This window comes from Branchiostoma belcheri, unplaced genomic scaffold (assembly GCF_001625305.1).
Source record: "Branchiostoma belcheri isolate BF01 breed outbred unplaced genomic scaffold, Haploidv18h27 scaffold120, whole genome shotgun sequence".
Classification (NCBI taxonomy): Eukaryota; Metazoa; Chordata; class Leptocardii; order Amphioxiformes; family Branchiostomatidae; genus Branchiostoma; species Branchiostoma belcheri.
The window spans coordinates 199,929-211,333 of NW_017802603.1; the positions used below are offsets into that span (position 1 = coordinate 199,929).

The 11,405-nt window shown below is 44.1% G+C and overlaps 1 protein-coding gene across 1 annotated transcript; it reads right to left on the reverse strand.

Moving 5' to 3' along the window:
• Positions 1-2,436: 2,436 nt before the first annotated feature.
• Positions 2,437-7,200, reverse strand: LOC109462974 (homeobox protein Nkx-6.2-like). The gene is made up of 3 exons (XM_019759621.1): positions 6,583-7,200; positions 5,789-5,973; positions 2,437-4,465 (listed from the first exon to the last, which is right to left on the reverse strand). The coding sequence occupies exons 1-3, from the start codon at positions 7,022-7,024 to the stop codon at positions 4,202-4,204; spliced, it is 891 nt and encodes a 296-aa protein (XP_019615180.1). The 5' UTR covers positions 7,025-7,200; the 3' UTR covers positions 2,437-4,201.
• Between the last annotated feature and the right edge of the window lie 4,205 nt (positions 7,201-11,405).

An 11,405-nucleotide genomic window follows, 5' to 3' on the forward strand; every position in this document is an offset into this window, starting at 1 on the left:
CAAAATCAGCGTAGGGGATCAAACGTGTAAACGGAGTCACATTTATAACGTACACGATAAAACGTAACAACGTCATGAGATTTGACAGAGGCGAAATGACAGGGTAGTTGTGAGACAAATTTTCACGGCCATAGTCGTAAAACATTTCAGCCCCCAAATGGAACTGAATTTCGAGAAAATACCACAGAGAAATTATTTTTGCTGTTGGTTTTATTATACTAGAAACCGTATCTCTGAATTTTGTTTTGTATCTTATTGAACCCGTTGTATACAGCAAATTTTGTTTCACAGAAATCCATCTGCATTTCAGTGTACATTGTGTAAGATAGATTTTCGGTCAACTGTTTTCTTTTGTTTAAACGGACTGTTTAGTCATATGGAAATAACTAAATTCTGTCTGACTTTTACTACTTCCAATGAAGTTTCAATAACCAAATGAAAAGGTGGATATATCCATTGTCCTTGTCATGATCTCATTCATTACTTGGGGAACAAAACACTTGAGCAATGAGTTGTTAAACGACGGGGGCCTTTTTCACATGTAGCTGTGAAACCCGTTCACACACTCCTGTTTGGCTTCAGTCGTTCAGTACTTTCTTGCCCAGCGGGAGGCCAATTGATAAACACAACAGCGCTCATCAATGTTTCCGTCGATTCATATGGAGATATCGCACGTAAAAAAGGGCGGAGAGCTAAAGAACAATACCGCACAACTTCTGAGCAATGTGCGACTTCCCGACCACCGAGTCAGTGATGTGTATTCCGAGTGTGCACATGTGTTTTGTTTTTGTGAAATTTTACAGAAAACGTGTTATTTTTCTGGTCACACAAAACCAGGGCAAAATCGGTTCTTCACGCCAACACAAAACCGTTAATTTTCACATTAGGCGGACAGATTTTTCGTTTGCGACGCTCTATGGTTTCAATGGGGATCATATAGGATACACGCTATCTTAGTGGGGCCAATTAAACCCACGTATGGACCTGCAAATTTATTATCAATACGGAAGACAAACATGACAACAGAACTCAATTGACTTGTTATTGAAGTCCATCCGTTTGTGTGTAATGAATCCGTGCCCGGACATGACAATGTGTTCCATTCTGGTCTCAGTACTGGACCAACTTATTCACTGCCTGAGCCTGTAAACGTGCTTGTAATACTGAGACGAGAATTATGGACGAGAAATGCCCCTTTTCATTGTGACATGTCGTCTTGATAGACCCGTCCACTACATAATGTTCGCGGGTCTGCAAATTGCGCCGCACATATATGGGGAATGTACTAATAGGCCGTCTATGAGGACAAGAATTCGTGTCCACATTTTCTCCATCTTGTGCGAAAACATGTGGTGCCCATGCCCTACGCGGAGGCAACAACCTCCAAAGCTCTTTTCTCCCTGTATTCCATTGAAAGTAGATGAAATATGCAGCGAGCTCGCTTCTATTGTGCGGTGTCGCGCCGCTTCTGTCAGGCCGTGCTCCGCCGAACAAAAGTCAACGGTAAATTCGAAATTATACGCTCACCACGAATTTTGTGTGCAAACTCCCATACAGGAAATCGGGAGAATATAACGAAAAAAACACCCACGTTGACCATTGTAGTGATGCAGGTCTTGTGTTTTTATACTGTACTTGAGTACCATTTTTGGAATGCATCTCTAAAGGCTGAGTACAACGTGGGTTGGAAAAGGGAGGGAGACTTCGTGATATTTTTGACGGCCAAAAAATATAACAGATTTTCAAACTGAAATTTTCTTTTGAATCTATTTTTTAAGCACTTCCCCATCATGTTCCTTTTCACACTTTTTGTGGTTCTAATAAGAAGCTAGCATGGACCTTGAAACGAAGGGAACAGTGTTCCCGACGATCGCGTGGCAGCGGTAGGCTCTAACTGGGCCGGCGGGAGACCAGGCCACCTGCCCCCGAAGTGTCTCATTATCACCTCTCGCTGAACGACTTGGACGGCTACGGGCAAGCAGGGGGCAATAGGCGAAAACTGGTAACCTGGGGAGGCGAGTAATTCTTACAGATGCAGGCCCAGTGGGGGTGGGAATTCGGGAAATCTGGCTCGTGGTGGGGACGGTAGTTAGTGACACGTTTGGGGGCCATACTTGGGCGGGATTACCCATTAGAGAGCAGACGCCCGCGCTACTGGAGTGTGCGATATCCTACGCTCCGATGGCTTCCTCTTTCACTCGCCTTTTGTGAGAGAAATTGGCTGAAAAACATTGCTCAATTTCCCGGAGAAAATCTAACTAAAGGGGCAGGTACCCTGTCAAGCATGCCCAAGCAGTTTGCAAAAGAAAACACGAACATGCCAATAAATACAGGTCGCCATCTTTTTTCAGACGACAGAAAAGACATAACACTACAACCGACACGTTTGCACACTCACTAGGGAAGAAGACACAAAATATGACGAGGACAAGTTCATTTTCTTCAACTTCGTTAATGTGTGGTCTTGTTGAAACCATTTCGTCAACTCACAGTACAAAAACCTTCTGTCAAATGCTTTGTGGGTGCAACAACGCACATGTTTCCCTCGGCCACGCTACAACATGGCGTGCGGTACACATGCACCGAACACTGGAAGGTGTAACAACAAAACGGGAACAGCATATTCATATTTACATATATATCAAAACAGCTGTCTTACAATTGACATTGAAAACCGTCGGAAATATTACATGAGATGAAAATACTTCACTATAGACGTAACATATGCCATACGTTTGGAATGTACGGTTGTCAAATATAGCCTGAACATGAATACTACAGAGTGGCGTGGTGGACACAGCATTGCCCTACAAAACTCCTAAATCTTCATCGTCTGATTGGTTTTCACAAAAAATTCGATCTTGGCTGATATGAGAGTAGATTCTGCTCGCTACAGCAAGAATTACATGGCGTTGATCGTCCCAATTCTAGATTAGAATGAACCCCCAGCTTACAGTATTGACAGCATCCGTTCGATATGGAAAAATTATTGTCTATTGACGGCTGTAGCGTCATACTTTACGGATACGTTCGAATTCTCTTTCGATTCATTAAATAATAATGTACATCTCATGTGCAATTTCCATCAAAAATATAAGTTACAATGTAATGACAGTCACTTAAAGATTATGGAATATTCACGTTTACATCATGTATACATCGGTCTACTTTACACAAATGGACAATGGAATCTGTTTAAATTAACAAGTATCAAAATATCTGCAATCGCAATTGGCAAATGCACACCAACTTGTCGGAAGAGAAACACTTTTTTTCGGTCGAGAAATAACGACGTCATAAATATTTACAAGAATGTCTGAAAGTAACCCGAATGATATGCTAGCTTTCGGTCAAAAAGGACCGTGTCGTTTTCGTAGTGAACAAGAACTCTTCTACTATTTTTTTGTCCGAACGGTAGACTTCTGTATTCTTTGCAACAATGTTGTCCAAAGGGAAACAAAATATTCACTCTAGAATCTAAATTTATCTCTGTTTGTTTTGTCTTATTTCTTGTCAAAAATTAAGAGCAGGTAAACAAATTTATCACCGAAGGTCTACTTTTTTTATCGTCGGCGCAGTGGTCTCTGCGAGTCGAAATAAGTACAAACAACAAGACCCAATATTAGGAGGGGAAATCTCTTACAGAAACGGCCTTTAAGACCAAGAATCTTACACTAAGTGTCAGGCGACTGGGCAATATGTTACATACCCATGAAGCTGGGCGTAACAAAGGGAAAGCAGCTATTTTTTCTGCCTAACATACAGGCGTTACCTGGCTACGCCACCATCCGTCGAGCGTCATATAAAACATATAACGTTATATATATATATATATAAAATAGCAAAGAAAGAACTCATAATATATAAAACCTTGCGACATAAATCCGATAAGATATAGCTCTTTGTTTGCCCTGTTGCACATAATATGATGACGATACATCTTGTATACATAATCCAAGCTTATCTCTCCAAGCACCTCACAAAACACTGATGCGCACCTAAGGTAAGTGCTTGTGTTGGTAGTTACAACAAACAAAATATACAGACACGTAAAACAACGGGGGTAAAAGAGATAACGAATCTCCTCTGTCTGATAAAAATATATCCAACATTGTTTGACCAAGACAAAAACGCCATGGTGAAACGGTTCATATATATTATGAACTAAATCTACAAGAGTCCACGTTTTTTCCTTGCCAGTCTACGTACCGATGTGTGAAGTTTGCGCTAGTGTGGTGTCCACCACTTCAGACGACGGCGTGTTCTCTTTTTGCCTCTCTGTATCGCTACTGCTGCCGTTGGAATTGTTGTTCCTGTCTTGGTCATCCAAATCCTCTGGCTCGGAGTTCTCTTCGCCGTCTTGCGCGGCCATCTGCTTCTGTTGTTCCTCCTGCTTCTTCTTGGCAGAGGCCATCTCGGCAGCGTGCTTCTTTCGCCATTTTGTGCGCCTGTTCTGGAACCATACCTGCAAAGAACAAGAACACTGACGATTAAAAAATGTAAACGAGGAGAAGGGACATGCTTAGACGAATTGACGCTCACCTGAGATAAAAAGGCAAAAACACGAGGCTTAAATAACTTCCGAACAAACATGAAGTCACGTATTAAAGAGATGGGCAAAAGTCGCAAGATCGTGAAGATAGCGCGGTATTGTACACGGTGGTTATTTATGGGTGTCGATTTTGTATCTATGCACTTTTAGAGGCCTGCCCCACGTGTAGTTTGGTGCGATACACTTCTAGTTCGTGATTGTGTGTATGATTCCCCGCCTAAATATCACAATACACACTTCATTCGGTCCCACCAGGTGTGAATCGGGTCCTTCAAAGGTGGCTGGTATAATTAGGACGAACAAAGGAAATCTTAGAATAAGGGAAAACAAAATAGCTACGTTTGAGGGCAACGGGGAGCGGGATAAAGCGGGTCATTTATCGACAAATCACCGATCCGGTGTTCCGTTGCTCCCCACACTATCTTGACCACCCGCTTAGATGTACAATGCTCCTCGGGCGACGGTTCCTGCTCGCCCAACAATGCTACGTAAACATCCCGCTCCTAAAAACCGCACCGTTTCGGGATCAACAAAAAGTCAATTTCGACTAATTGAACGATTAAATTTTTCCTTTCGTTGGCGCCATATTTTGAGCCATTTTGCGACGGTTGTTTGACACAGATAAACGTACGTGCTGGTTGTGTGAAGAGGACGTGAAATGACTTGATCCGCTTTTGTTTTGTTAGCTCGACCGGCTTCAGATCGGATTAAATCCTCCTGAACGACGTGTACGGTCCCTAAGAACGTCAGCAGATCCCAAACAATGTAACCGATATCGGGTGTAAGTGACAAGGCGATTAAACACACGGGGTTGAGGGATTGTGGAAAGCGCCTTGATGATACCCCGACAAGAGCACCGCGTGCTCGCGACATCTTCCTCCCGCCGGCGATGATAGGTTCGCGCGCGACTCCCTGACACCGGCATGTCGATCAAGAATTAATGGCGAACCGCGGACGGCTCTACTAAATTTTCCTTGCGCGACGTCTTCCTCTATCTAGTATCTGTATCTTGCTCTGGCGCGTCAGCAGAAAAGAAACCGTACAAAAGTGGTGAGGACCATAAAATCATTTTCTGTTGTGGAAAAACGTCTGGGGCTCGACATGCATCGCTCGCTCGGAATCGGAACGATCTTTTCATGATGCCTCGGCTTTGTGCTGCTCCAATTGTACCTCAGAGATAGCTCTCTGCGTGGTACCCGTACTGAAAACACCGGAGGGAATAAAATCTTTACTAACCTTGACTTGTGATTCCGTCATGCCCAAGGAGTAAGCCAGTCTTGCCCGCTCAGGCCCTGCTAGGTACTTCGTCTGCTCAAAAGTTTTCTCCAGGGCGAATATTTGTTGTCCAGAAAAGGTGGGACGTGTGTGCTTTCTCTTGCCATCCTTGTCTACCGTCACATTACCAGTTGTACCGTGCGGGTCTGGAACAGTAAAATATAAACAATTCAGACTTAAAGCTATGCTCATCATTTATAAACAAAAAGTGACGGAAAGACATGCGAGTGTTGTCAGTGATGTGTTGAGTGAACATGTGTTGAGTGAATTTGACTGAAAGATGAGCAATGGAGGTTTTGACGTAATTTGTGAGAGGGAGGACTTGTGTCTACTCAAACTTTGTGGAAAATACCACATGGGAAAGAGAAAAATGCATGGAAACCTTAGAAGTCAAGATCTGAACGATTCCCAAGCTGTTTTTGCGCTAGCTATTTGATGGGAAATACAAATAAAGCCCGCTGGTTCCGAACACAAAGACACATGGGGACCACCCGTGCGCACAGGACGGGCATGCCACACCATAGCGATACTTAGCAACAACTACTTCTACAACTTCTTTGGCTGGAAACACGAGATTTTTCGTTGGAAAAGATAATAAAATTAATGTTTTAGACACTTTAAAATTTGAAATTTTACCCTCTGTTAGATTTAAACAAATTAGTTAAAGCCAAGTTGAAATTTAGGTCGTTTTTTCTGGCTGCCTGAAAGTTGTAGTTGACATGATGGCTGTGTAGGAGGGATGGGTGAAAACTTACGAGGTGGACACGCGAATCTGTCTCTCCATCCGGCTCCCTGCATCATGCCCGGCCAGTACATGGACGCCCTGCCGGACAGGTCTCCCAGACCCTTGTCGAACCTGGCCGCCGGGTTGAAGTACATGCCTGCAGCAGGATTGTTCATGTTCATGTTCAGCCTGGGGATAGTGAAGAGAGAGTTCACGGAGTTGAGCGAGTTGGCCACGGTGACCGGCCGGGAGAGAATGTCCGAGATCCCGTACGGCGTGGTGGCTTGGCTGGTGAAGGTGGACAGAGACATGGGCTTGAGGGGAGACGTTGAGGTGAAGGAGGGGTACTGGCTGGGACACACGGGGGGAGCGCGCATCTCCGTCATGTTGTGCAGGGCCGCTAGTGGAGGGTTACTGAGTACGAACGCGCTCTGTCGCGATGCATCCATTCCGGCAGTCTCCGATACGAGCATCGCCGAGAGACGGGAAAAAACGTTGAACGAAACAGACGAAACTTTCGGGAAGGCGACCTGACCGTACACCGCGGGTTCTGTGACAAGTATGGCGACTTGGGTGGCGGTGGTGGTAAATTAATAAACTGGGGGCCGGACGCTGCTCCCCGACGCGCTTATGCATGTTACGGGGGGAGTGATTGAGAGGGGGTCATCCATCAAAATGTACCAAGATAGATCGCGATTTGATACGTCGAGAGGGGCGACCTTTGGAGCCGTTCTTAATGCTGATTGGTCGGACCGAGAGCGCTGTTTATCAAACTCAGCGACACGGGCTGTCATTGGTCGAGGGTGTTTGGCGATAAGGAACATTATGTGAAGTTTATGAACTCGACGACATTTTTTCCCTTCTCGCGTACGATTCGCCCATTTCTTCTCACAGCTTTGCCTTTTGTGACGAAAAAAAGTTAGTAATAGTCAACTGAAACACCAATGATGACTTCTTGACGTCCATGCCAACAGGGGGATGATTGTAAAGGTCTCGGAGATCCCCAGTGCTTCAGCGCCGGTCACGCACACAGCCTGAGTGAAGAGGATACAATGACTTAACACATCAAAACACTTGTCACATTTTTCATCTTGAGCCGTGAAATTAAGGTGTTTATCTGCGCACGCCCATGACAGTGTATCCGTCACCTCATTATAACGGATGGCTAATTGATGGAACAGTAAGCCTCGCCGTGTATTCCTGCCTCCAGCCTGCAGGGACTTCACCAGCGTGTTCTGCATAAAATATCAACAATAAAACCTGGAGGAAGCCGTGCAATATTCCTAAAACTAAAGTCTCGTCAGGGACCTCTTTTTTTATATGCAATAACCGTTAGGGGCAATGTGTACTTACTTGAGTGATAAAACGATGATACTGGAGAAGAACTCTCCTTTTTTTCCCCTCCGTAGAGACATTCGCGCTCCTACAAATACAATCGATCCACCGGGTGCGCCTAGCCGGGAGAAACCGGTGAGGAATACAGGTTACATCTGGTCAGGTTGACATTTTCTAATATACAACTAATTGGTTTGCCATTATTATTGCGCTGGAAAAAGAAGTAAGCGATAATGTTTTTGTTGAAATGGACCCAGTCACTTTTACAACCAGCTTTGTTACTGTTTTTCTTTGTGTTATGATAGGCCACTTCCTCTTCTACACTTGGCCCCCAAACCGACGCTTTGTTCCGCTGCGTTCGGACCCCGCCAAAAATCCCTGGTCGTCCCAACTACGGCGGCTGCGTCGTCTCTGAGGAACATTGGACAACAAGAAACCGCTTTGTTCTTATTATTGCATTCACCGTACAGCCAATGTGTGTACTTAGTAACGGAGAAATGGTGACAGCTACCCATTGTTCTAGCACGTAGCAAAAGCACACCTTCCCGGGTGCCTTTTTCGACCTGAATGGGGGAAGATTGACCAAGTTGAGCCCAAACCATCGCATTCATTGCTGACTACAATTGCTACTTATGCATGAGATGGCATTATAATCTAATCAATTCTGAATGGAACCACTTACAGGGTGTAAGTGATTGAGGGAGAATTGCATGTACCGCTGAAAGCGACACCGTCCTTTTCTCAATTGCTTTGAAATGTACGCGGCTTTTTGAAGGGCAATAGATGGTAATGAACATATTCATGTTGATTCCCTTTAATTTGCGGCGCGTGCCATTGCTACATTTGTGTGAGTAATTTTCCCCCAAATGCGCATATGACGGTTTGATGGGAAATAGGTTTCAGGAGAGAAAATAGCGTTTTTGAGGTCATTAAAAGTTCGTGCACGTTTGGGGAAGTTTGGCGGGAAATGGGGGAAACACTGGACCGTCAGGACGTCATCAGCACGTACTTGAGTGTAGATTCGCGTGAAAAGTTTACACTTTGTGGTCGTTTGTTTGTGTTCGATCCGTCATAAACCGTTTGACAGGGCGTAGCGACACTAGGCTTACGACCATAGCAAGGTATTAAAACCACTCTACGGCTTTTAAAAATATTTTTCCAAAGAGATAAAAATCCAAATAGATAATGTTTCGTATGTTATGTATACTTCGTATACTATATGAAGATACTGACCGATTTCTCGCAGTCTGGAATAAATGTAAGGTTAACACATGCATGAGAATTGTTTATCCTTATGAAGCTGCCCTTCCGGGTTAAAAGCATATCAAACACGCCCTGGCCGCGCAATATGGCGTGTGGAAGTGTGATAGAAACGTTTTCAAGCGCTGGATCACGGAGGGAGATTACGTGGATGTTTAGATATGCCATTTCGCATTCCACGCAGCCAAATGATGTGTAAAAATGACTTTGTTTTCAGTTTAGTAAGGCGAAAAGACCGGTCCCTTACGTTTGTGTGGTTGTGCCGTGAAGGACTTTGACACTTTGTACGATACAACTAAGCCATGTGCATCTATAAAGTGGAGTAAGCAGACGGAGTGAAGAAAAACGACCGACTCAAAATGACAATGGCTCGGGCTAACGGTCAAGTGGCACAACTTCCGCTGCGATAAATATGTACGTCTCCGGGCCTGGTGTCTACCGCGTTCCTTGGATACCACTGTTACACAAGCGTTAAGGCAGGTGTTCCTATAGAGAACAATACATGCTGGGCTCCATCCACGCCAACTGCAATGTTTCAACACTGTTTCGTACTATGCCTCTTTCGATCACACGTTTTTCAGACATGAAAACAAAATTTGTCAGGAAAGATTTTTTTGAGCCATTTCAAAGAACACGCCCTTTTCTACTATTACGTACATATAAACCTGGAAATTGAAAGAAATGCCTGAGTATTCATTGTTCAATGGGTTGGTTGGGTGGATGGAATAGAAAACGAATCATACCATTGTGATGGTGGATATAATTGGCCCTTAGACGTCCAGAAATGTCGGTTGGAAAAGTTCTTGTGTCGTAAGGCAGTGGTCATTAAGTGTTATTACCTTCTTCACCTCGGGGCTCACCGAGAGAGAAAACAAATATGTACTTTCCCCCACCGAGCGCGAGGGAATGGTGGTCTCCATTGATTAAGCGAGCAATTTATTTCTGAGCTGGAGACGCCGGGAGAGACCGGGCCGCTTCTGGCTGGGACAAACGCCAAGACTAACTGACTGACTCACCCGGCCTGGAATTTCACCTTGGAAATGTGAATATTACGTAATGATGAGTGGCCTGTAACCGCTGTTTTCAAACGCGTTGTTGCACGTGGCCCCCCGGATTTCCACGCTTTCATTTGCGCATAGTTGTACAGCGTAAATAACAATAATAATAACAACAAATGTTGCCTCAGCCCCCTTGCTGATTTCTAACATCATTGTCCTATTGTCCCACACACCTGAAGGATGGGAAAACAAAGGAAACTAAAATCTCTTCAGGTACGACATCCTGTTTGCGTGTGTCACTCGGTGATGGCTAGCAGGAATGCCCATTACGTCTGATACACTATCTTCTCACTTTGTGTCGGACGTCGTGGTCGCCATAGTAACGACACAAAACAAGCATCAAACTACGCGGGCTAGCTAGGAAACCTGTGTCTTAATCTGCTGAGGAGTATCTAAGCAGCAGGACGGAGATGGGAAAGGAGTGGGGGGGGGGCAGAAATGCGATTAGCTCGTCTCGATAAAGATGGGAAGATCTTGGGCTTAAGTGGGATGGATATACATGTAGTATAACAAATATTCAAGATTTATGAATTTAAGCACACGGATTTATATTTGTACACATTCATTTATCGCATTGGTGCGGTACATTTGGGGGGGGGGCATCATCTTAATTATGTTTTCCCTTTTTGATCACTAAGTTGATATCTCCAAAACAACTCCAAACAAATGAAATCTAGGAATGAATCGAGAAAACACCTTTTTTGGAACTCAAGAAACAAACAAGTGAAAAAAGACACGTGCATTTTTAATTGAGAATTAACAAGTCCGTCAGACGCAGAAATAAACCACAAATTACAGGAAAGAATAGATGATGGCCTCGATTTGCCAATATATGTACACCTTACAGACTTTACAGCGTGTTATTTTACTTTGAGCACATGGTACATATGGGAAATATTAGTTAATAAATTCAGACCAGCCACGTCCCAATGTGAAAGTGTGGCCATAGTACAAATTCAACCAGAAGTGCAGGTATTGCCTATGGGTGGGGTTCCTCCGTTTTATGAAGCTCTTCAAAATGTCTAGTGTACCAGTCGACATATGTACATAATAATGAAATTGAAGAGGAATGAAAACAAAATCGCCCGTCATGGATGTGATTATCTTCATAGCAATAAAATTTCATAACTTTCTCATCCTTTATTTCTGAAGACTAGAGCAGAGTTGTTCCCAACTATTGTGGACTTGGCCAGCGGGTTTT